General features: G+C 40.8%; 1 protein-coding gene across 2 annotated transcripts in view; it reads left to right on the forward strand.

Moving 5' to 3' along the window:
* The window catches only part of RASGRF2 (Ras protein specific guanine nucleotide releasing factor 2), a 256768-nt gene that overhangs the window by 146374 nt on the left and 83057 nt on the right, over nt 1-27337 (forward strand). Inside the window, exons 16-17 of one of the 2 annotated variants that reach the window (XM_061151929.1) lie at nt 588-716; nt 3281-3370. In XM_061151929.1, the coding sequence (XP_061007912.1) occupies nt 588-716; nt 3281-3370 (219 nt within the window). The remainder of the gene's footprint in view (nt 1-587; nt 717-3280; nt 3371-27337) is intronic. The other variant, XM_061151930.1, reaches the window with a different exon arrangement.

Below are 27337 nucleotides of genomic sequence, written 5' to 3' on the forward strand. Positions count from 1 at the left end.
ATGTTTCTTTTACTCATGGGATGTTACCTGCAGTGAAGAGACTCAAGTTATCTTAAAACCTCTCAACTTTCATTGTAAAAATTTTCACTTGCCTGCTGCTTATCTGTAGCTCTAGGGCGTCAGAACTTTCTGGAAGGATGGAAAAATGTTGTTCAGTGCTGTAGCCACTAACTACATGTTGTGTATCATCAGCATTCTGCCAGGAGGAGTGGCTCGATATCATGATCAGTTCAGTTCAGTCGCTCAGTTGTGTCCGACTGTTTGCGACCCCATGGACTGCAGCACGCCAGGCTTCCCTGTCTGTCAACAACTCCCAGAGCCTGCTCAAACTCATGTCCATCACTTTAGTGATGCCATCCAACTATCTCATCCTCTGGCATCCCCTTCTCCTCCCACCTTCAATCTTTCCCAGCATCAGGGTCTTTTCCAATGAGTTGGTTCTTCAATATCATGATAAAGTCCTTTAAAAATACAGACTAGTATGAAATGCTTATTATCCATAAGGAACTTTTGTGTTTCCATGCATGATAACAACAAGATGCTCTTGAATTCATAACCTGGTTGTTAAAATGTGTGATGTTTTAAAGCAGCAGTCCTCGAGTCTGCGCCCGTGGACCGAGCAGGTGTGGACAGCTCCCCCGCAGCCGATGCTACAGAACTCTCACCTTGCAGGTCGCCCTCAACTCCTCGGCACCTCCGCTACCGCCAGCCTGGAGGTGAGCCCTCAGAAAGGGACTCAGAAACATGCGAGTGGGAGCTGATTCTGGCTCCTGAATCTTTTGTTTACCTTACCATTTCAGTTCCCAAATATTTTTCAGTCTCAGTTATGAAAATTAATTGGAAGCAAATGTTACCGTGGGAGCAAGTAGTGGAACATAAATGATTAGAGAAAATGTCACTAATATAACCAGTATTTACTTGACCACCATCATTGCATGGCATTTTGTATGCAGTAACCTGAATCTGATTCTTGGTTGTCAGTTGATTGAATGTCAGTGCTGGTTTTGCCAAAATGTTCCCAGACTCTGATGACCTTACTCTGATGACCTCCCAGCGTAGTCTGTATTAGATAGGTTCATCTGGGACACAAAACTGTGGAGTGACCTTGTTAAGAACAATAATTCAGCTAAAGTAATGTCCAGTTGCCTGGGACTCTAGTCTTCATTATTGTTAGTGGCAGAATCTGGTATATTTTCTATTATGAAAATTATAAAATATTATCCCATAATTTGTTTTAAAATATACCATTTCTAATTGAAGGGAAAACCATCAGAGCAAAAGATAGAAATCTTTTTTTCCCCATTGCTCAAATAAATATAACTCCAGATAACAGTTGTTTTTGAAATGTCTCCTTTTTTCTCAAGACAATTCTTTCAAGTTGGAAGGGAAAATTATTCATTTGTGAAAGCAGATTCACCCCAAGTAACCTAAGTAAATGTAGCTGTTTTCTGACTTTCATACTCCTATTCAAGTAAGGCAGTTTAGCAGAAGACAGAGTGCGTGGCTCCAAATGGTCATTTCACTTGTAGCCTCAGCAACACAGCGGAAGCTATTGTTGCCATCAGCTCTAAGAGCAGCTAGCCTGGGTGGACCACTGTCAGCAGAATTGCCCTGATGGATATTAGCCCTTTGGGAGTAGGACTGATTTTGGGCTCCTGATCAGTCATGGGTCACCCTGACATTTGGGTACTTCTGGAAAACCAATGTGACAAGTTAGACTTCCCTGCCTTGTTATAAGACTACTGTGGGATTGGCCAAATCTCTTTACTATTCTTAGAGCCTTGATCAGTCCAGACCTTGGCAACTTCTGTGACCATTGCCCTGTCAGACAGACTCCCTTGAGTTCATTATAACCTGGAAGAGTTTGGAGTCAAACTATATGGAAGCAAAACTTTACCGAGGCAAGAGTTATTTAAATGCTTTCCACTTGGTTACTATCATTAGAGCTCTGCTTTATGGTCTATTTTCATATGTTTATATTTATTTAAAATTCTTTAAATTTATATAGGCATTATTTGAAAATCCTCGTCCTGTTTGTGGATTAATTAAGTCCTTTGTTTCTTTCCTGATCCCACCAAATCCCAGAGATGCAGGAAGGAAACCACAGTCTGTGATGATGCATGGAGTCTCCAAATAGTGGCAGCAGCCCACATTTTCTCACTGTGTAGCTGAAATTTTGCCTGTTCATCTGTCTCCTTGCCCACCTTGTTCCACAAATGTTTTCAGACTACAGCCGAAGGAGAGGGTAGAGCTGTTTGTGCTTTTGTGCTTAGGCACATTAAGCAGCTCTTTGCTTCCCCTTTTATTTATTTTAAGCACGACTGTATGACTTTAGAGGCAAACTAATAAAGCCACAGAATCACAGAAAAGCCACAGAAAAAGTGAACTATCTTCACTAAAAGCCTGAGTGAGGAAAAGAGTGAGGTTGGCATCAACATTATCAAATGCTATGTGTAAATATCTGAGAAGCGAGAGGAGCTACCAAAAAGTGTTCAGTGTATCCTTCAGTATGAGAGCCCATCCCCCTTTCTAAGGGTGCTTTAAGAAGAAAATTCTATCTGTAACATGTAGAATATTTTTTAAAAATATTTTTTATAATGAGATAAAATTCACATACCATAAGATTCACCCTTTTAAAGTGTGCAGTTCAGTGGTTTTATATATTCACAAGGCTGAGCAACCATAACCACTATCTCAATCCAGATATTTTCATCACCTCTGCTAGAGAAATCCTATACACATCAGTGGTCACTTCCCATTCTCATCCCCCCACACACTGGAAACCACTAATTTACTTTTTGTCTCTATGTATTTACCTGTTGTGGACATTTTGTATAAATGGGATCATATAATACATGATTTTTTGTGACCAACTTTCACTTAGTATGATGCTTTCAAGGTACATTCATGTTGTAGTATGTATTACTACCTCATGCCTTTTGTGGCTAAATCATATTCCCTCACATGGGAATTTTTGATGTGGTTTATCATTTCATCAGTTGGTGGAGATTTGGCTGTTTTTACTTTTTGGCTATTATGAATAATACTGCTGTGAATGTTTGTGTGTAAGTTTTTGTATAGACGTATGTTTTCATTCTCTTGGGTCTGTAACTAGAATGAACTTGCTGATATAGAATCTTGTTATTTGCCTATTAATAAGGACAACACAGGGTATTTGACCCAACCCTTCATTCAGTGCAGAAATGAAAATGAGAATTTTCATTATGTAATATTCTGCATCTGCCTCACCATGCCATTTCTATTCTTTTAAAATAACCAGGACAGACAGCTGACAACTCCCACTGCTCTGTTTCCCCGGCCTCTGCTTTTGCAATTGCTACGGCTGCAGCAGGACACGGGAGTCCACCCGGTGAGTAGGGGCGAGCTGTTGAGCACTTGGCAATTAATTGCCCAGACCTCTGGCAATTTTTGGGAAATCAGTGGTCCTTGCCTGCCAGCATCTTGATAATACACTGGGCAGCTTCTTAAAAATGCAGATTCCCAGCCCCCTAGTCTAAGTCAGTGTGTTTTGGTGTGAGACTGTCTTTTAAATAAGCACCTACAGGTCAGTCTCATACGGGTAGCCTATGCTTAACACTTTCGAGAACTTCTGTATCAGAAAAGGATGTGTTATTTTTCTTATGTTGTATTAACAGAGTTCTTTAACCTTTTAATCCAAATTGTTGAGAACACGTTTTCCTTTTAATTGAGTACAGTGCTAAAAGCATTTGCAAGGTGGGAGGGAAGGCTTGTGAAGGGGGTGGGAGAGGAGAGAGGGATCTATTGCTTTAGTGGACTCATAATTCACTTCCAGTATCTCCATGGTGCTGAGTTGTTGTCAGTTAATTTTCAAGGTAAAGAAGTACCTAAAATAAAAGCGCAGTATTTTAAATAGATGAAAAATTATATTTATTATCTCTGTCCTCTTTTCTCACGTGCAAGAAGGACATTATGTTAAAATAAATCTGTATGTGGTTTAAACAATCCTGTTGCTGTGAGTTCCTTCACCTAAACTAACTCCACGGGTTCCAGGAGTGATGATACATGTTGTTAATTAGCAATTGCTCATTAATAATGGGCAAAAAAAGTTAATTTCCAAAGCCTATGAACCTGTACTCAACAGTAGTAACTGGTAGGTACTGTCTGGGTGAAAGCTTTCTAAATTGATGTAAGAACAGAGAGATATTCTAAAATGAACATAAATTACCATAGTAATTATTATATATACATATATATATATATATCCCATCTGAATGGAAAATCTTTGCACACTGATGACATTCCACATCTTAAATATTTTACCACACACCCTTCACAGGATGTGGTCAGGCAAACTGGGAATGTTCTTTGCCCCAAATATTCCCTAAAACTTCCCCACAATTCCCATCAGCATGATACAATACATCCTGTAATGGTAATAATATGGATGTTTTCTCAATCCAGTCAGCTTCTGCTGTTGACTGCATGTTATAATAATGAACATTTCTTTGATGAAGTAACAGGGGTCTTCTTTACCCTTTTGGCAGAGTGAGTTATCAACTGTGATTTGTTGAGAACTTCTCCTGTCTTTTGTTCTCATAATCTCGTCCGTCTTTGGAAAAGGTGAAGTACAGAGCTTCCTCACAGGTTTCTTAATTTAAATATGATTTGTGAGGGAAAATAGCTTTTCGGTCAGTTTGGAATGAGCCCATCTCCCCATTAGCTGGAGGCTGGGTCAGGGAAAGTACCTGTATTCACCCGAGGCTGAAGCAGATTCTAATGGAGAATGGCTTTCGAACTCGGGCTTATCCATCCATGATGAGCCAGAGATGAAGTATCCCTAAGAGCCATCTTCCTCACTGTCTGAACCCTGCTGCTGCCCTGCCGCCTGTCTTCTTGCTTCTCTCCTGCTGCTGCAAGAGGTGCAGCAAGAAAGCTCTCCTCGGTCAGTCGGCTGAGGGGGGCAAACCGCTAGCTGACCACAGCCAGTGTGCTGGGTGCAGAGTAGCCTGGTCCTCCTCTCATCACACTGCTGCTGCGGTCGCCTATAATGTGATCTGGAGCCTCATGATCCAATTGTTTTATTTATTTTTTTATGGAGGAGAAAGAGTGGCTTTATTACTTTGCCAGGCAAAGGGGGCACACCATAGGCTGGCACCTCAAGAACCGTGCCCCTACATGATCCAATTTTATTCATAAATGAAATGAAAGATGGATTTGGCAGTGTCTGTGGCCCTGCTCTCAAGCAGCAAGTTACACAGGGGTCAGTCTCCATGGCCCATGGTACTAAGAAAGGGGATCAGGTTTGGAGCAGGGATCAGTACTTCCCTGGGGCTCAGCTGCTCCGTGGAGCTGGCCCCAAAGCAGAGTCCGCCTACCTGGGAGAACTTGGCAGAAGGGCCAAGTTCACAGGTCAAGAGAGCAGGTGGACATGGAGCCGAAAGAAAGGAAGTACTAAGAAGATGATCTGGACTTCTTGGCTGGTCAGGGAGAGCCTGATGCTGTCCAAAGAAGTTCTAGGCCCAGAAGGGCAAGTGTCCGAGGGAAAGGAGTGCTAGGTAATGGTTAAGATCTGCTATCAGACTTTTCATCCACTCTCTGAATCAGGAATTACTGACCCGCATGTGCCCCCCAGAACGTGGAGAGCTGCCAAAGTGAGCAGGAGAGAAGGTTGTAGAGACCTCAGGCTCCCATCTGTCTTTGCAGGCCTATCTGCTTGTTTGACTGCAATATAAGCCCGCCTGGTGGTGCCGATCTGCTGCTTGTGGCTGGTAGCCTGACACAAGGTGCTGCCCGGCCAAGTCATGCAGTCTGCTGAGTGGGCTTCTGTATTTCAGGCTCCTCTCCAGGTTCCCTCCCGCTTTAATCCTCCTCCATCTATCTCCGCGTCCCCCACCTCTACCTCCATCAAAATACACAGCAGTCTGGAAACTCTGGGTTAGAACCATCAATTAGTGGTTATGCTTTCAAATATTCACTCCAGACATTTGCATGTGAGCCATTTCTCATTAATGATTGCTTAGAAGGTAACTTTACTGCATGAGAATGAATTTGAATTTAGCAAGAGGATGAACAGAAAATTTCTTCACAAGAAGGCCTAACAAGATGTACATGCCTAGCTGTAAAGGAAGAGAAAGCTGAGTTTTATCTATGGCAGGTGGCCTGGGATCTGCTCAGGATTGCCAGTCCTGCCCCTTGGGTCCAAGCCTATCTGATTTTCGCACACACTGGAAAAGTCTAGATTTTTCCCTCTGGTTTCTTTTAGGACCTAGAGCCTGTCCTTTCCAAAGATAGGTTTCTTTTCCTTCCATGTCATGCCCTCTTTCCTTGTAGACCAACAGGAGTCCCTCTGTTGGAGAGGAAGAAAAGACTGACCTGTCGACATGGTTTAACACAGCTAATTCTTGTTGACTTCACATTATGAAGATTTCACAGCTTATTTTAGTGCTTGCCTTCCAAATGGCAGCCAAGTTACATTAGACCCACTATGGATGGATCCAGGATTTGTGGGGTATAACACACAATTTGCCTCAAGCAAAAGTGTATCAAATTACAAGTACAAACTTTCAGAGCACTGGAAGAGGCCCAGACACATTGAGAGGCCCTCAGGCTTAAGCTTCATTGGCTTCCTGGTAAATCTGCTTATGAGTTCAGTCCTGATCATTCCTGGAATGAGAGCAGCTTTAGGAAATTCTGATCATCTGGGGCAGCAGGTGGGGGTGGAGGTGGCAGTGGGACCAGTGATCATCCGTCAGTCCTCTTTTTTGTGGCGGGGTTTTAACTCTATGCAAGACTGAGACAAAAAAATCAGTGGGTCTTATGAGCCACCACACTGGTTGAAATGTAGTTTCAAGCATCTGCTCAAATTGAGGAGCTCTGCATTAAAGTCAGATTAAAATGTGTGCCTTTCAGATGGCTGCTGATACAGGGAATCTGCAGGTGCAGTTTGGATATAGTTATGATTTGAATAGAAATGCAAATCCAGTGAATACACATATCAGGGTGTATCATGGTGCTTACTATACACCTGAAGCTCTGGGATTAATGATAGAGTTTATGAAATGATCTAAAATGAAATATGAAAGTGTGAGGTGGGTTATTTTTATGAGAGTAGAAATAATGGCAGCGGAGGTACTACAAGCAACTCTTGATTATCTGGGAGAAGATTCTAGGTTTTGCCATTCTGTGCAAGTCAAACTAAATTAACAAAGTAAAGGAGTGGTTGACTGCATTTATAGGAAAATTAATGGCACAGTTACAGTTGCTTGGGGGCAATAGTGAGTTCTTTATTGGTGGTGACTTGGTAATTGTAAAATAGATAACTCATAATCTGTTTTACGCCCTGTCAAACCACTCAGGTTTGTGTAGCCAGTAGTAGATCTGAGCTTGGTGTGAATTGGCCTTGGATCTGCTCTTTATTTGTTTTTTATTGGAGTATAATTGATTTACAATGTTGTGTTTCTGTCTGTTGTGCAGTGAAGTGAATCAGTGTGTGTGTGTGTGTACACCCCCTCCCTCTTGGCCCTCTGTCCCACTCACATCCCCATCCCACCCCTCTGGGTCATCACAGAGCCCTGAGCTGAGCGCCCCGGCTCTGCAGCAGCTTCCAATTAAGCGTCTCTTTTACATATGGTGGTGCTTGTGTGTGAGTGCCACGCTCCCAATTCTGGACCCACTTTTTAAAATACCGAGAACTGGTCCCACCTCCACAGATTCTGACTTGATTGGTCTGGGTACATCCTGGGCATCAGGATTTTTAAAGTTCCTCAGGTGATGATATTTGGACCTAGGTGGAGCCAAGATGGAGAACCACTAAACTAGCTAGAGAAGGTATATTTATTCCTTCTCTGGTTGTAGCATGCCTACTGAAAGTATCCTAGTCTGAGACATATTTTCTATTTTTTTTCCAGCATAATATAAAATCCATTAAAAAAAATGTCTTAATATAGCTAGTTGAAGTTTGGAAGACAGCCTGTATCTGATTTATGTTTTTAATGAAAACATTATTATCACTATTATTAGTGAAAAACAAAGAGCTTTGGCAAACCAGATGTAACTGAAAGTGACTCCAAGTCTTATTTTAAATTATTTATTTTTAGGTTTCACATGTACAACATTGTATAATACATCAACTTCTGTATTCACTACTGTGTAGTGAATACACAGAAAGTTTCCATCCACACTGTGCAGTTGACCCCCTTTAACCATTGCACCATCCTCAATGTCCCTTTCCCCTTGATAACCATTACTCTGTATCTATGTTCATTTCTGTTATGTTTGGTTTAGTTGTTTATTTTATTTTTTATATTCCTCATATGAGTAAAAACATATGGCATTTGTCTTTTTCCATCTGACTTATTTCACTTAGCATAATACCCTCAAGGTCTATCCATGTTGTTTCATCTTTTTTTTTTTAATGGCTGAATAGTATTGTGTTATGTACATATACTGCATCATTATCCATTCATCCATCGATGAGCACTTAGGTTGTGTCCATATCTTGGCTATTACAAATAATGGTACACTGAATATGGGGGTGCATATGTCTTTTTGAATTAGTATCTTCATTTTCTTTGGATAAATACTCAGAAATGGAATTCTAGTCTTAATTTTTTGAGGAATCTCCATACTGTTTTCCATAGTAGCTGCACCAATTTACATTCCCACCACCAGTGTTTGTGTTCCCTTTCTCATCATCCTTACCAGCACTTGTTATTTCCTGTCTTTTTTATAATAGTCATTTTAACTAGTGTTAGGGGATATGCCACTGTGATTTTGATTAGCATTTCCCTAATAATTAGTGGTGTTGAACATTATTTCATGTGGCTACTGGCCACTGTATGTCTTTAGAAAAATGTCTGCTTAGATCCTCTGCCCACTTTTTAATAGAGGTGTTTGTTTAGTTGTTGAGTTGTGTGAGTTTTTTAAAAAATGTTTTCCTCTAATTTTCAGCTCTGCTTCTATCATAGATTCTTTTGTTTATTTTCTTTGAGTGCACTGCGCAGCTTGTGGGATCTTGGGTTTCCCAGCCTGGGATCAAACCCAGGCCCCCAGCAGGGAAACTGTGGAGTCCTAACCACTGAATCACCAGGGAATTCCCTGCATAAGTTTCTTTATATATATTTTGGATATTAAGCATGTATTGCATCATATGATTTGCAAATATCTTTTCCCATTCAGTAGGTTGTTGTTTTGTTTTGCTGATTGTTTCCTTTGCTGTGCAGTTTTTTGGTTTGATGTAGTTTTTGTTTATTTTTGCTTTTGTTTCCATTACTCAGGAGACATATCCAGAAAGATAGTGCTAAGACCAATGTTAAAGAGTGTACTGCATGTTTTTTTCTAGGAGTTCTGTGATTTTAAGTCTTATATTCTAGTCTTTAGTCCATTTTGGGTTGATTTTTGTGTATGGAGTAGAAGAGTGGTCTAGTTTCATTGTTTTGCATATGGCTGTCCAGCTTTCCCAATACCACTTATTGAAGAGACTGCCTTTTCTCCCGTTGTATGTTCTTTGCTTCTTTGTCATAAATTAATTGTCCATATATATGTAGGTTTATCCTGGGCTCTCAATTCTGTGACATTAATCTGCGTCTATTTTTCTGCCAATATCATGCTGTTTTGATTACTATAGCTTTGTACAGACATACTTCATTTTACCACACTTTGCTTTATTGTGCTTCACAAATTCTATATTTTTTACAAGTTGAAGAATTTTGGCAACCATGTGTCAAGCAATCTATCAGTGCCATTTTTCCAACAACATCTGCTCACTTCATGCCTCTGTGTCACGTTTTGGTAATCCTTGCAATGTTTTAAAATTTTTCTTTATCATTATATTTGTTATGGTGATCTATGATCAGTAACCTTTGATGTTACTATTTGGGGGTGGTCCATGAACCATGCCAATATAAAGATGGTGAACTTAATCAATAAATGTTTGTATTCTGGCTGCTCTGTATCTGCCATTCCTGTCTCTCTCCCTTTCCTTGGGCCTCCCTGTTCCCTGAGATACAAGAGTATTGACATTAGGCTAATTAATAATCCTGCAGTGGCCTCGTAAGTGTTCAAGTGAAAGGAAGAGTCACTCATCTCTTGCTTTAAATCAAAAGCTAGAAATGATTAAACTTATTTAAGGAAGACACGTCAAAAACCAAGATATGCTGAAAGCTAGGCCACTTGCACCAGTTAACCAACTTGCAAATGCAAAGGAAAAGTTCTTAAAGGAAATTAAAAGTGCTACTCCAGCGAACGCATTCCGACTCTGTGTGACCCCATAGACGGCAGCCCACCAGGCTCCTCTGTCCCTGGGATTCTCCAGGCAAGAACCCTGGAGTGGGTTGCCATTGCCTTCTCCAATGCATTCATGCATGCTAAGTCGCTTCAGTCGTGTCCGACTCTGTGTGACCCCACGGACAGCAGCACACCAGGCTCCTCTGTCCACGGGATTCTCTAGGCAAGAATACTGGAGTGAGTTGCCATTTCCTTCTCCATAAACCAGCTGCTGCATGCGTGCTAAGTTGTTTCAGTCATGTCCAACTCCATGTGACCCTGTGAACTATAGCTTTGCCAGGTTCCTTTGTCCATGGGATTCTCTAGGCAATAATACTGGAGTTGGTTGCCATGCCCTCCTCCAGGGAATCGTCTTGACTCAGGAATCAAACCTGCCTCTCTTGTGTCTCCTGCATTGGCAGGTAGATTCTTTACCACAAGCACCCAACCAGCTGCAACATTCCCAAAGCCTAATCTAGAACAAGGCCCTAGCTCTCTTCAGTTCTTTGAAGAGTGAGAGAGGTGAGGAAGCTGTGGAAGAAAAATCTGAAGCTAGCAATTGGTTCATGAAGTCGAAAAAAAAGAAACTGACTCCACAACATAAAAGTGCAAGGTGAAGCAGCAAGTGCTGATACTAGAAGCCACAGCAAGTTATCCAGAAGACCTAGCTAAGATCATTAATGAAGGTTGAAACACTAAACAACAGATTTTCAATGTAAGTGAAATAGCCTTCTATTAGAAGATGATACCATCTAGGATTTTCATAGCTGGAGAGGAGAAGTCAGTGCCTGGCTTCAAAGCTTCAAAGGACAAGCTGACTCTTGTTAGGCACTAATGCAGCTGGTGACTTGAAGTTGTAGCCAGTGCTCATTTACCATTCCGAAAATCCTAGGGCCCTTAAGAATTATGCTATATCTACTCTGCCTGTGATCTGTAAATGGAACAAAGGAGCCTGGATGACAGCAATCCATTTATACCATGATTTACTGAATATTTTAAGCCCACTGTTGAGACCTATTGCTTAGGAAAAAAAGATTCATTTCTAAATAATGCTACTTATTTTTAATGTACCTGGTCACTCAAAAGCTCTGATGAAGATGTACAACGAGGTTCGTGTTGTTTTCCTGCCTGCTAAGACAACATCCATTCTGCAGCCTATAGAGGAAGGAGTTATTTTGACTTTCAAGTCCTACTATTGAAGAATTACATTTTGTGAAGCTATAGCTGCCATACATCAGAGAAGGCAATGGCACCCCACTCCAGTACTCTCGCCTGGAGAATCCCAGGGATGGCGGAGCCTGGTGGGCTGCCGTCTATGGGGTCGCACAGAGTCGGACACGACTGAAGCGGCTTAGCAGCAGCAGCAGCAGCAGCTGCTGGCATACATAGTGATTCTTCTGATGGATCTGGGAAGGGTAAGTTGAAAACTTCCTGTAAAGTGTTCACCTTTCTAAATGTAAATTCATGAGTCATGAAAAAAGCTCAAGATTAGCAGGAATTTGGAAGAAGTTGATTCTAACCTTCATGGATAACTTTGAGGGATTCAAGACTTCAGTAGAGAAAGTCGCTACAGATGTGGTGGAAATAGCAGGAGAACTAGAGTTGGAAGTGGAGTCTGAAGATGTGATTTAGCTGCAATCTCATGATAAAACTTGAACAGATGAGGAGATACTGCTTATAGATGAGCCAAGATAGTGTTTCTTGAGATAGAATCTACACTTTTTGAAGATGCTGTGAAGATTGTTGAAATGACAACAAAGGATTTAGAATATGACATAAATTTAGAGAAGAAAAAAAAGAATATGACATAAATTTAGTTGATGAAGCAGCAGCAGGGTTTGAGAGAACTGACTCCAGTTTTGAAAGAAGCTCTGCTAAGGGTAAAATGCTATCAAACAGCATTGCATGGTACAGAGAAATCGTTGGTGAAAGGAAGAGTCAATTGATGGGATAAACTTCATGGTTGTCTTAATTTTAAAAATTGCCACAGCCTTCAGCAACTGGTCAGTCAGCAACCATCAACACTGAGGCAAGACCCTCCACCAGCAAAAGAATTATCACTTGCTGAAGGCTCAGATGATGGTTAACACTTTTTAGCAATAATGTATTTTTAATTAAGGTATGTACATTAAATTTTAGACCTAATGCACATTTGGTAGACTATAGTATAATATAAAAGTAACTTTTATATTCACTGGGAAACCAAAAAAAATCACGTGACTTGCTTTATTGCAATATCCAATTTTTTGCCATAGTCTGCAACTGAACCTGCATTATCTCCAAGGTATGCCTGAAGTGTAATTTTTGTATTTGTTTATTTGGGGCTATGTTTAGTCTTCATTGCTGCACATGGACTTTCTCTAGTTGTGATGAGCAGGGGGCTTCTCGTTGTGGTGGCTTCTCTCATTGCAGACCACAAGCTCTAGGTACATGGTCTTCAGTAGCTGTGGCACATGGTCTTAGTTGCCCCAAAGCATGTGGGATCTTCCTGGACCAGGGATCAAACCTGTGTCCCCTGTATTGGCAGATGAATTCCTAACCACTGGACCACCAGGGAAGTCCTGAAGTATAATTTGAAATCAGAGTGTGTGATACCTCCAGCTTTGTTCTTTTTTCTCAGGATTGCTTTGGTTTTGGGGTCTTTTGTGGTTCTGTATGTGGGTTCCTAGGTGATCCTAGTGGTAAAGAACCCGCTTGCCAATGGAGGAGACATAAGAGACGTAGGTTTGATCCCCGTGTCAGGAAGATGCCCTGACGGAGGAAATGGCAACCCACTCCAGTATCTTTGCCTGGAGAATCCCATGGACAGAGGAGCCTAGTGGGCTTCAGTCCATGGAGTCACAAAGAGTCAGATATGACTAAAGCAATGTAGCATGCACAGCATGCACGTGGTTCTATACAAATTTTGAGATTTTTGTCCGGTTTTTGTGAAAAAGATTGTTGAGATTTTGATAGGAATTGCATTGAATCATAGATTGCTTTAGGTAATATGGACATTTTAACAATGTTAAACCATAAGACATTATTGAATTTGAAGGAGACACAAAGAAATGGAAAGATATTCTGTGCTCATGGATTCCAGTCTTATTTTTAGATGCATGCACACAGAGACTGGAATTAAAATTTTGTAACTGAGAAGTTACATCTGTGTTAAAATTTTTTGTATTTTATTGAAGTGTAGTTGATTTACAGTGCTGTGTTAGTTTCTAGTGTATAGCAAAGTAAATATATATATATTCTTTTTTCATATTCTTTTTTATTATAGATTATTCTAAGATATTGAATATAGTCCCTTGTGCTGTATAGTAGGACCTTGCTGTTTATTTTATACCTAGTAGTTCATGTCTGCTGATCCCAGACTCCTAATTTATCCCTGTTAACTAGTATCAGCCTGCAGAACAGCTCGGAATGCTCATGTCAGGAGGCCATTGCATTTTCTTCCTGGGAGGATGCCCACAGCAAACCAGATCACATGGAGCGCCTCCTCTGCCCATCATATGTTTTTGATAAGCCTTTCAAGCAGGCTCAGATCCTTGTTCCAGCTGGCCTGAGCACCCTCTTTCCTGACCATGTTGTGTTGCCAAGTTCTCCTTCTTTGTGCTGCCCTTTCCTGAACTCCGCGAAGATCATTCTCCTCACTGACTGTCTCTCCGCAGCCAAGACATAGTGCAGTTGCTGTGCCTTTTCACTTTTTGATGTGCTCACATTGCTTACTTCTACTTGACTGCAGTTCAGTTTCATCCACTTCGGGGCCAGGCAGGTAACCGAAAGATGAGGTTGGAGAGCTGATACTGTGTGAAAAAGGGGCAGCTACTGCTCAGCTCATTCTGATTTTGGCCAAGGCAGATTAGGGCTGTCACATCTGTTTTCTTTCATTCTTTTCTTTTTTAAGGAAAACCCAGAAATCTGGATGTTTATGTGAAAAATCCTGTTTGTAAGTGGGAAGTGAATTCATACTCTTTAAAAACTACTGTCCAGGCCAAGCAGAATCATTCCGTGGACCACGTATGGCTGTGAGCCGCCAGTATGTGACCTCAGATTTACTGTAATTGTTTACAGCCGGAATTGTGGGTTGATCCAGATAAGAGATCCTGAGACATACCTGAATACTAGCAGTGGACTCCTGAACCTCCCCAGTCCTTTTTCCCTAAAACTATTTCCTATTTCTTTGGTCGGGCTATTTTATAGGAAGTCCATTCTTTCTTGTCCACTGTGGCTTGATGACTTTTGTTCCCACAGTGTAATCTTATTTCATTGTCACCCTTTCACCATGGAGGAGATTCGGGGACTGTCTTTCTTATTTTATAGATTTTGAAGCAAGCGTGAGACTCGAGAGTGATGGAGGGCCTGGCCCACGTTCTCATGGTGCCTGAGAATGAGGCTCAGATCTGTTCCTACCACACTGCTGCGCTGTTATTGCCTCTGATTTCACATTTACTTCAGAAGAACAAGATTTTGGGAAACTTGAGTGACACAATATTCTGGATCCTGTCTTCGTCTGCAGCATACCCATTTCTTTCCATCTTCTTTTCACCTCTGTGTCCACCTGACAGGTACAACAGCGTGGTGACTCCAGAGAGATAAGCATGGGTAAAATGGTCATCTGTGGGTAGAGTCTTACTTGGCTAGCAACATTGAAGGACCTGTGATTTCTTTCATAGGATTGCAGAAACTGAGTCTTAATACAGTGATATAACCTGGTCAGAGGAGGTATTTATCTTGGTATTGAGAATTGGATTAAATTTGCAGTAGGATATTGATTGGGCTTCCCAAGTATCTCAGTGGTAAAGAATCCACCTGCAATGCAGGAGATGAGGTTTCAATCCCTGGGTCAGGAAGATCCCCTGGAGAAGGAAATGGCAACCCACTCCAGTATTCTTTCCTGGGAAATCTCATGGACAGAGGAGCCTGGTGGGCTATAGTCCATGGGGTTGCACAGAGTTGAGTCAGACATGACTTCTCGAGTAAACAACAAGATATTGATTGCCATGAATTATTCAATACATTAATGTTACATGTGTACCCCACTGTCTGTTTTTTCTTTTCCAGATTTGTGAGAATACGCAGCTCAGAATTGTTTAGCTATTTAGTGAGTGAACTTGTAAGAAATGCACAGAATATAGACTTTTGCCAATATTGTGTGTCTTACTGGTGTTTATGTGGCTTGTGGCTTCACAAGTGCTAGGAAGACCTGAAGAGGCAACTTAATAACGTGTAATTAACCTGTTTTATCTTGTGAATACATCATAATTGTGGGTAATTTTTGTGGAAGATCTCTCAAAGTTACACCCACATCTTGCAAACCTCTATCCTTTGCTGCCCTGTTGGGTATTTCTGTATGCAAATTGAGTGGATTGTATGTATTGTCAACATCAGAATTACGACAATAAAATTACATAATTCATAGGATATGCTATATACTAAGCACTGTCCTAAGCTTTACATATGTTAACTGATATGTGAAGTAGTTACTATTATTATACTACTTTTCCAGTAGAGAAAATTAAGAGAGGTAAGTAAGTTACCTAAGGTCACATAGGTAGTAGGTGGCAGATTTGGATCATATCATCTGGCTAATGAAAAGTGGACCCACAAGTTCTGTTACCAGTCCCAAGCTCTGCCTTGCATAGATAGGGCAGAGCTGGAACTTCATTCTCTGGGTTGCTACAGTGCCGCCATGTTGTTTGGAGAAGGATATGAAGGTTTCTGGTGGGTGGTCTGGTGGTTTTAAAAATACATCCACAAATTCATACTCCTTCAAGAGACGAAGCTGAATTTCTCTTTATTTTTGTGTGGGCAGGACTTCGTAACTTGTTTCTAGCAAATAAAATTAAGCTAAAGTAATTGTGTGACTTGGAGCCTAGGTCATCAGAAGGCATAATGGCCTCTGTCTTGGTCAGTCTCTCTCTCGGATCACTTGTTTTGGGAGAAACAAGCTTCCATATCATGAGGAGAGGCCCACGAAACCAACAGGAAACTAGAAAGTAGGTCCCCTGCCCAGAGCCTCATGCATGAGCTTGGATGTGAATCCTCCAGCCCCAGCTGAGACTTTGGCTGACTGCAGCCCTGGTGGATATCTGGCTTGCAACATCATGAGATACCCTGAGCCTGAGCCACTTCCAAAATCTCATTCTAAAGATACTGTACAATAATAAATATTTGTTATTTTCAATCCGTAAATTTTAGGGTGTTTTGTTGTGTAGCAATAGACAGCCACTACAGGTGGTATCTTGGTAGCCAGTAAACCTTGGTAAAAATATTCATAATCCAATTGAGTTTAGGGAGAATATTTTCACATTAGAAAGAGAAGCGTGTCTGGGCTGTTCCTGTAGGACAGCAAACCCTGCACTTATTCCCTAAAAATATTTTGAAATGGAGAGAATATATCTAGAATTAATATGTAGTTTAAATCTACCCTGTATTTCATGGTCTCTAAACAGTCTTCCTCTACTCCCTTCACCTCTAGCGCTCTGAATTGAATAGACTGATTTTTCTACTGTTTGAGAGCAGTTTGATTTGAACACAACTGTTGCTTAGCAATAGGAAGGAACTTAATGGCTCTACTGTCTTCTGCAAACTGAGAGGAGCCTCCCTGTGTAGCTATTGTCTGTCTGGAATGCCGAATGTAAAATTGTAATTATCATTTTAAGATGAAATTGAAGCTGGCCTGTGTGACACATTACACTTACCTTAGCATCTCAGCTACCCAGGGGATTGGAATTTAAGGCCCTTTTGCAGAAAAGATGGTCTCTTGGAACTATGGGGCATTTAGAAGTCTAAGACAAAGCTCTAAAGAAGCTAGTGAATTCCTTAGTGGTAGGTAGCTTGTATTCTCTAAACACTGACTTTGTGTTTCTGGGAATGAAAACTTGGCTCTTGAAGTGTTGTGACTAGAAACTGGGCCAGTGACATTAGGGGAGGGGCTAGAGTGGCATAGGGATTCCAGAGAAATTTGGGAGAGTAGGAGGGGGTGGGAAGTTTAGCTGCCACTGACCTTACTACTCAGCTCTGTTGGAAAGACTCCTAGAAATACCTGCTTTGGATTTTTAAGGTCCAAGTCCAGTCGTTCATCAGAGAGGTTGGTATGGAAATTCAGAAGTCTCTGCCGGGATTAAAACCATTGTTCTTTTTCACTCTTTGGATTAAAAGATGAACAAGTTTATTTGATTTTGTTTAATCTGCAATTAGTTATATCAGTCTTTCCAGGTGCACACTATACCATGCCAGGTATTGTGGAAAGATAAAAATGAAATAACAGGCGTTGCCTCTACTCTCTAAGAACGGATCAATCCAGTGACGAGATTAGATGAAGCGGCATAAAGTATTTCAAATGATCAAGATGTAAACTCCAGGAGACTGATAATAATCAGGGTAATTATTGGCCACGTTATTAAATTATGGACTTGAAAACCAAGAGAAAATATCACATTAGCAAAATAACAAGCCTTCAGTGCATAACCCTGAAAGAAGAGGTTACTATGGTTTCAAAGCATTTCATACACTCTTCCAGTTAGTTTTTTGAAGATAGTGGAGCTTTTTGGAGCTTTTTATTTGTTTATTTTTAACTTTGAGACATTTTCCTCTGGATCTTCATGTTATTTCTGTGGACGCACACTTTCTCATGTGTGTTATAGTCTTAGGAGTTTAGTTGTTAAAAACATTAAGTGGAGGCAGTGTCTGTCACACTGGAGTAAATTAATATTACCAGGATTTCCACACGTGCATCAGAATGAGAAGTGATGAAAGTCTTATACAAAGTATATTTCAGTGTCTTCAAAAACCAGGAGCCGTAAACCTGCAGAAAACCTGAAACAGACTTGTTGAAGTAGAATTAAATAGTAGTATCCAGATATGTTTTTGTGTGCATGTCTGTTTTTTTTTTTTTTTTTTTTAATAAATGTAACAAATAGTCATGGGTCGGGGGGCAAACAGCTTCTTTTTCAGATGTTATTGAAAACTGGGGAGCTGTGAAGACTCTGAGTGTTATTATTGTTGTTGTTTAGTTGCTAAGTCATGTCAGACTGTTTGCGACCCTGTGGACTGTAGTCAGCCAGACTCCTCTGTCCATTAGGTTTGATGTTTAATCATGTGTCTCATTTGAATGGCGGCAATGCACATGTTACCCGCCTATAATCCTCCTCTTTACAGACTTTTCTTTGGGATTGCTTCTAATTTTCAAGATCCTGTACATAATTCAGAATTAATTCAAAACAGTAGAGCATCTTAGTCAGGATAAAGCTCCATCTGGCAAATAATGTTACACTACCAGCGTTAGTTCTCTTGATCCGTGTGGATTATGTGGAAAATGAGCCAGACCCCTTTAGAGGCAGGCAGGAAAGCTAACAGTTTTACATAGGCTAGAGTTTCTTGCCTCCATCCTACTTACCTTGCTCACTGCATTGTTACAGATTCATAAGTGATGTTCTCATTCCTTTTTTTCTGTCCTAGAAGTTTGGGTTTGTGAAGACCTAATCCTGCACCTCACATTTGTATACTGCCTTACAATTTAAAAGCCCTTTTATAAGTAACAGCATGGGTGTCCATCACAACAAGATTGGAAAGTGATTATCTTCCTCTTCTAATGTGTGAAGAACCAGGCTTAGCGAGGTGAAGCAACTTACAGGCAGTTACAAATTGCAGAATGTGCCCTGAGTCCAAGTCTCTGGACTCCTGGTCCAGTGCTCATTCCATTAAACCAGGTTACTTTTGTAAAGTGGCATTTTGAGCCACACCTCTGAAATGTCAAGGGATGGTTGAACCATTAGTTCTGCTTGGTCGCTTAGTCACATTCGACTCTTTGTGACCCGATGGACTGTAACCCACCAGGCTCCTCTTTCCATGGGGATTCTCCAGGCAAGAATACTGGAGTGGTTGCCATGCTCTCCTCCAGGGGATCTTCCCAATCCAGGGATCAAACCCATGTCTTCTCCTGCATTGCAGGTGGATTCTTTACCGACTGAACCACTAGGGAAGCCCATTAGTTGGTATCCACTTAATTAATTGGTGTTTAACAAGTTTATTTTTTTAAATATTTGGTTGCATGGGGTCTTAGTTGTGATGCATGGGCTTAGCTGCTCCACAGTATGTGGAATCTTAGTTTCCTGATCAGGGACCGTGACCACTTCCCCTGCATTGCAAGGCAGATTCTTAACCACCAGACCATCAGGGAAGTCCCCAAATAATTGTAATTATTGTGTGTGCATATGTGCTCAGTTGCTCCAGTTGTGTCCGACTCTTTGCAGCTCTATGGACTGTAGCCCACCATGCTCCTCGGGCCGTGGGATTCTCCAGGCAAGAATACTGGAGTGGCTTGCTGTGCCCTGCTCCAGGGGATCTTCTCGGCCCAGGGATTGAACCCAGGTCTCCTGCATTGGTGGGGGGCAGGGGGGGTTCTTTACCACTAGCACCACCTGGGAAGCCCTTTTAATTATTAACCATCTTCAAATATGAGTCTCAGCTTCCTTCCATCTCAGATTCAGTCACTTCCTATACATAAGGAAGTTTCAAGGATTGCCTTTTCTTTTTAGGGGTTGCCTTATATTCCTTGTTTAATAGTTTGTGTCTAATTTCCCAGCAGGGCTCGGGGTCTGCCACCAATATGTTCCTGAGCAGGGTTCTTGTATATTCATTGACACACAGAAAGTAAGTTTTTAGGGCTTTGAATGTATTTCTTTGCTCTCCTAAACATTTCTTCAGATAAATATCATGCCAAGTACAAGAAAACCCGAACTCACAACCAGATTTTATTTATTTATCATTTAAAAATCCACTCACCACCCATTTCCTTGAAATATTCTGCCATTCCACGACCTTTGATGGTGACTCAGAAGCCTTTATTTTCAAAGATGGGCTGCCCTGTCATTTTCAGATTTTTTAATAGCTTCATGGAGATACATTTTCTATACTGTAGACTCACCCATTTAAGGCATACCATTTAATGGCTTTTAGTATTGCCCTGGCATCTTTAATGGAACTCCAAACTGGGTTTTGAAAGCACTCAGGCTGTGTACTGTGGAAAACAGTTCAGTTGGGATCAATGAAGGACTCAGGGAGCCTGGTCTCACTTGGAACTGTCGGGTGGGTGGAGGATGCGGTGAAGAGGCCCTCGAGGCCCTCTTGGTGGGAGTTCACACTTAGATCTGAGGATTCGCACTTCTGTCCTGAGAACAACACTTGCTGGAGAAGCCGTTTCTGAGTGCTGGTGTCTGGTGATCTGGCCGTGGGAAAAGAAGTTATTCAGTGAACAGGGGCCATGAGGGCCTTAGTGCGAATGTAGTGTCATTGAGAGCAGTGTGAATGACTCTCCAAGGAGTCAGCATTGAAAGTGGTTAAGAGAGTGGATTTATGCGTCAGATAAGCCTCTTGTATCTGAGTTCTGCCACTTGCCTAAGCTGTGTGATCGCGGGCAGAATCTCTTAAGTCTGAGTTTTCTCATCTTTGAGAAAAGTGAAAGTAATGATTGTACCTCCCTCATAGAGTTGTCACAAGGGTTAGATGATTCCCATGCAGTTCTTAGCATCTGGAAGCAGCTAAGCACTCACTGAATATTTCCTGCTGTTATTATTGGCAGTTTCTTTTACATAATTTATAAGCTTCTTGAGAACAGGCACTGTTGTGTTTACCATTAGATCTCCAGCCCCCGTCATCATGACAGGCAGAGTTGCCTTGAAATGAATGCATTCTCCTGTTGCCCATTCATTCTGTCTCTTCCTGCTTGACTTACATGTGTGCATGTATGAGCATACATACACACACATGAACACATACATGTATACCATGCCCCCTACTGACTACTTTTACATCGGCAAGAATTAGTAAAATAACTGCAAAAGAGTATTAATTGTGTGTCCTCCCATAGTCATCTGATAAAAGGAGTGTAGTTTCTGGGCACAATCAAGAAGCTTGGAGGTAAGTTTGTAAAGTAAATCTATGCTGTCTAATGGTATTCACTCAGCTGACTCTTGTGTATTATGACAGAAAACTGGGGAGAGAAGAGGTGAGCAACTCACCAGCATGTTTTTATAGTAGTAATAGTAGAAAGTGCTTAGGATTTTCACTGGATGGTTCCAGAAGGGGGAGGAGTCTGAGAAATATCAGTGTAGACATTTTTGATACATAGTACCCTGTGAAAAAGAGAGAAGCCATGCAAATGGTTAAGTTGCAAGTCCAAGGCCTGAAAAATGGAGTTAACAATATAATGATCTCAGTTCACAATTAGCTAAGTGTTAGGTGCCAGCAAGAAATCTAAGTGGGGAGAACCAAAGAGAAGGGAATAACACACTTCCCAGATGAGTTTGTCTGGCCCCTCACAATCCTAGAGAGGTGTCCCTGAGCTTATTTATTTATGCCTCCTGTCTTTTAGGAAAGGACTTGAGCAGGTGTCCCCACCCCATGGGTTGTGGACCAGTTAGGAACGGGGCCACACAGCTGGAGGTGAGCAGCGGGTGAGCGAGTGAAGCTTTATCTGCCACCCCGCATCGCTCCGCATTGCTCACGTTGCTGCCTGAACCACACATCCCACTCCCTCATCCATGGAAAATTGTCTTCCACGAAGCCGGTCCCCTAGTGCCAAAAAGGTTGGGGACCGCTGGACTTGAGGCTAACCCCTGACTGCATAGTGAGTCTGAAGACGTTGTCCGGGCTCCATTCTGGATAGAGTCCAAGGGAAACTGAGTTTCAGTCCATAGGGAACTGGTATCTTAATAATGGAAATTACATTTGCAACCTTCTATCCTGACAATGTCACACATCCCAGCAAACAGTTCTTGAGCAGTGTTGCCATTGTTAAAGGCGAGGTCATCTGACAGGATGTTTGCTTCTGTGCACTGTCTGTACTTTTCAGGGTCTCAAGGGGCCGGTGCACAGATCGCCTGTTGTGTTAGCCTCAAACTCTGGGTTATGTCACTAGCTCCTTGGGGTGTCAGTTTCCTCACCATTAAAAAAAGAATAATTGTGTCTAATTTACTGGAACTTTGAGAATTAACTTATTTTTTTTCCCAACACAGTGATAATCAGAAAGAAAGGGGCTCCGTGAAGTCAAATTTGAGGTATGGGTTGCAGGATGGCGAATGGTGCTTCATGTTTATTGGCACCTTCCTTCTGCTTGGTTGTCCTGTGCCAGAAAGAGATGATTCTGTCAGATAGAGAGAATTCTGAGAGCAGAAAGACAGGAAGTCTGGGATCAAGAGGAATATCTCCAATATAAACTGAATAGCTTTACTTCACCTACTGTGGTCAGTTCTGGTATTTTCTTAGGGAAGGGCTCCTTGAGACTTCCCCTGACACTGCCCCAGCCATGCCAATCACAGGTCCAGCTGCTGAAACTGACATTCCCATGGGTGATTTTCATAGGTACTGCTGGGATCATATCCAGGGTTGGACTTGGCCATGCTGGCACTGTGATCATGTACATACTCCAGAATAGTTCCCATTGTGGTTCAGTTCAGTTTATGATAGCTTTCAGTCCTGTTACTTTTCTTGCATAATGACTGTAACACTAGATTCATTTATGTTGAAATATTGGGAACACTGGATTCTTTTGTAGTTAGGAGGATCTTGAGAAGCAGTACTAAATCTATGAAATGAAGAGGTATTTTGTTCAAATTCAAATAAAGATTATAGGTACTAAACTCAGCCTTTGGACAATTATTGCTAACAATTTGAAAGTGAAAAGTGAAAGTAAAGTCACTTAGTCGTGTCTGACTCTTCGTGACCTCATGGACTGTAGCCTACTAGGCTCCTCCGTCCGTGGGATTTTCCAGGCAAGAATGCTAGAGTGGGTTGCCATTTCCTTCTCCAGGGGATCTTCCCGACCCAGGAATCAAACCCATGTCTCCCACACTGGAGGCAGACCCTATACCATCTGAGCCACCAGGGAAGTCACCAGTAATTTGAAGCTGTCACTTAAATTCTAAGTACTGTTTTTGGCAATGTATGAAATGGATTATTATACCTGAAAAAGAGGAAAGGATATCCATATTAAGTTATTCTTTTTCTGTTCAACTATAGGTAGGTAGGCTGTTTGGTGGTATATGATTCCCTTCCCACCTCAGAGTTGTCAGATTCAGAAATAAGGTGGCTTTATCTACTACAGATGAAAAAAATTGAATTATTAATTTAAAATATTCCTCAAAAGAAAATCCCAGACCTAGATAGATGGGTTCTGAGGTGATTTCTACCAAACATTTAAAGAATAAATAATGTCAGTGCATTACAGAATCTTCTAAGAAATAGAGGAGAAAACACTTTTCACCTCATTTTATGAAGCCAGTATTACCATGATACCAAAACCAGACAAAGACATAAGAAGAAAAGAAAACTATAGAGAAATAGCCTTTATGAACATAAAATGCAAAAATTCTCTGTAAAATGTTAACAAACCAAATCCAGCAGCTTATGAGAAGTATCAAACATCACGCACAAATACATTTTACCTCAGGAATGGGAAATTGGCTTATCAGAAAATCAATTATATAATACATCATATAAATATAATAAAGGGTAAAAATCATTTGATTATCTTTACACAAACAGAGAAAACATTTCATATGATCCAACCAAGAAAGGCAATTCCTTAGTCTGATAAAAGTCATCTATGGAAAATGTACAGCTCACATCTTACTTAATGGTGAAAGACTGAATGCTTTCCTGCTAATATCAAGAACAATTTGAAGGATATCTGGCCACTTCTGTTCAGCTCTGCACTGGAGTATTTTTCCTGAGGGGCAGGGAGGGGGGAAGATAATATAAAGGCATCCTCATTGGAAGAAAGGAAGGAGGTAAAACTGTCATTATTCACAGATGACATGATCTTATATGTAGAAAACTATAAGGAATTCTCAGAGAAAATCTACCAGAACTGATAAACAAGTTAAGCAGGGTTGCAGAATATAAGATCAATACGTAAAAGTCAATTGTATATTATATACTAACAATGAACTTAATGAAATTAAGAAAACAATTCTATTCACAAAACATCAAAAGGAATTAAATACTTAGGAATAAATTGAATAAAGGAAGTGAAAGACTTGTGTACTATGATGTCCAGAACAATACTGAGAGAAATTGATGGAGAGAGGTTTGAAGCTCACTGACTAGAAGATTGTTTTCCCAAAACTGATCTAAAATATATTAAGCACAACTCATATCAAAACCAACAGGTTTGTTTCCAGAAGTTGACAAGCTGATCCTAAATTCCTAGCTTTAAAGGAATATTTATTTTTGCTTTCATTTTTATTTTGTTTTTATAGGGTGCTAAAATTTATATGGAAATGCAAAGGTCTCAGAATAGCAAAGACAATTTTGAAAAATAAGAACTCAATTGGAAAGATTCTATTTCCTGATTTCAACACTTAATAGAAAACTACAGTTTGCAAGAAACTAGGGTGATGGCGTAAGAATAGTCATATACTTCAATGAAATGGAAATAGGAGTCTAGAATTAAGTCCTCAAATTTATGATCCAATGATTTTTTTAAAAATAAAAGTACCAAAGCAATTCAATGGGAGAAAGGATAATCTTTTTCACCAAATGATGTTGGAGCAATGGCTGGCTACAAGCAAAAAGATTAACTTAATCCTAACTGTAAGGGCTAAAATTATGAACTTTAGTAAGAAGAAAGTCTTAGTGCTTTGGGTTGGGCAAAGAGTTTTCAGATACAGCATCAAATACAAGATTGATAAGTGAAAAAATTAATAAATTAGGCTTCATAAAAATTGAAAGCTTTGTACTTCAGAGGACACCATCAAGAAAGCAAAAAAGACAACTTGTAGAGAAATGGGAAGAAATATTTGCAAATCATATATTTGATAAAGGACCTCTACCCAGAATATATAAAGAACTCAAGAAGAAGAAGAAGACAAACTGCTTAAGTAAAAGTGGGTAGAAGATTTGAATAGATAGCTCACCAAAGAAAATAAAGAAATGGCTAAAAAGCACATGAAAAGATGCTCATTAGTCATTAGGGAAAATACAAATTAAAATCTCAATCAGATACTACTTAATACCCATCAGAATAGCTGTAATAAAATTGGCCCAAAAAAAAAAAAAAAAAGTTTGAGCGGCAGTGAGAATGTGGAGAAATATTGCTGATGGGAAAGTAAAATAGACCAGCTACTTTGGAAAACAGTTTGCCAGTCTCTTAAAACGTTTAACGTTTTAATTTTATCTTATGATTCAACAATTTGGGTTGGGGATCCTGGAGGAGAAAATGACAACTCACTTCAGTGTTCTTGCTTAGATAATCCCATGGACAGAGGAGTCTGGAGGGATACAGTCCATAGTGTTGCAAAGAGTCAGACACAACTGAGTGACTGAGCGTTTATGCATGCATGCACTCGGCATCTACACAAGAGAAATGAAGCCATATATTCACACAAAGACTTGTACAGGAATGTTTATAGCAGCATTATTCATAATAGCCCCAACTTAGAAACAGACCAAATGTCCATCAACAAGTGAATGGATAAATAAATGTGACATATTCATACAATAGAATATTATTCCACAAGAAAAAAGAATGATTGATACATGTTACAACATGTATGCATGTGTGTTAAGTCACTTCAGTCGTGTCTGACTCTTTGCAACCTTCTGGACTGTAGCACACAAGTCTCCTCTGTCCATGGGATTCTCCAGGCAAGAATCCTGGAGTGGGTTGCCATGCCCTCCTCCAGGGAATCTTCCCAATCCAGGGATCAAACCTGTATCTCTTACTTCGGCAGACAGGTTCTTTACTGCTGGTGCTACCTGGAAAGCCTGTTACAACATGGATCAGTTCAGTTCAGTAGCTCAGTCAGTCAGTTCAGTCACTCAGGTGTGTCCAACTCTTTGCAACCCCATGGACTGCAGCACGCCAGGCCTCCCTGTCCATCACTAACTCCCGGAGTTTATCCAAACTCATGTCCATTGAGTCGGTGATGCCATCCAACTATCTCATCCTCTGTTGTCCCCTTCTCCTCCTGCATTCAATCTTTCCCAGCGTCAGGGTCTTTTCAAATAAGTCAGCTCTTCGCATCAGGTGGCCAAAGTATTGGAGTTTCAGCTTCAGCATCAGTCCTTCCAATGAATATTCTGGACTGATCTCCTTTAGGATGGACTGGTTGGATCTCCTTGCTGTCCAAGGGGCTCTCAAGAGCCTTCTCCAACACCATAGTTCAAAAGCATGAATTCTTTGGTGCTCAGCTTTCTTTATAGTCCAACTCTCACATTCATACATGACTACTGGAAATACCATAGCCTTGACTAGATGAACCTTTGTTGGCAAAGTAATGTCTCTGCTTTTTAATATGCCATCTAGGTTGGTTATAGCTTTCCTTCCAAGGAGCAAACATCTTTTAATTTCATGGCTGCAGTTACCATCTGCAGTGATTTTCAAGCCTAAAAAAGTAAAGTCTGCCACTGTTCCAGTGTTTCCCCATCTGTTTGCCATGAAGTGGTGGGACTGGATGCCATGACCTTAGTTTTGTGAATGTTGAGTTTTAAGCCAACTTTTTCACTCTCCTCTTTCACTTTCATCAAGAGTCTCTTTAGTTCTTCTTCACTTTCTGCCATAAGGGTGGTGTCATCTGCATATCTGAGGTTATTGATATTTCTCCCAGCAATCTTGATTCCAGTTTGTGCTTCATCCAGTCCAGCTTTTCTCATGATGTACTCTGCATAGAAATTAAATAAGCAGGGTGACAGTATACAGCCTTGACGTACTCCTTTTCCTATTTGGAACCAGTCAGTTGTTCCATGTCCAGTTCTAACTGTTGCTTCTTGACCTGCATACAGATTTCTCAGGAGGCAGGTTTCTCAAATGTTGGCATTTGATCTCTGGTTCCTCTGCCTTTTATAAATCCAACTTGAACATCTGGAAGTTCACGGTTCAAGTACTGTTGAAGCCTGGCTTGGAGAATTTTGAGCATTATTTTGCTAGTTTGTGAGATGAGTGCAATTGTGCGGTAGTTTGAGCATTCTTTGGCATTGCCTTTCTATGGGATTGGAATGAAAACTGACTTTTTCCAGTTCTGAGGCCACTGCTGAGTTTTCCAAATTTGCTGGCATATTGAGTGCAGCACTTTCACAGCATCATCTTTTAGGATTTGAAATA

Source organism: Dama dama, chromosome 9 (genome assembly GCF_033118175.1).
Source record: "Dama dama isolate Ldn47 chromosome 9, ASM3311817v1, whole genome shotgun sequence".
Classification (NCBI taxonomy): domain Eukaryota; kingdom Metazoa; phylum Chordata; class Mammalia; order Artiodactyla; family Cervidae; genus Dama; species Dama dama.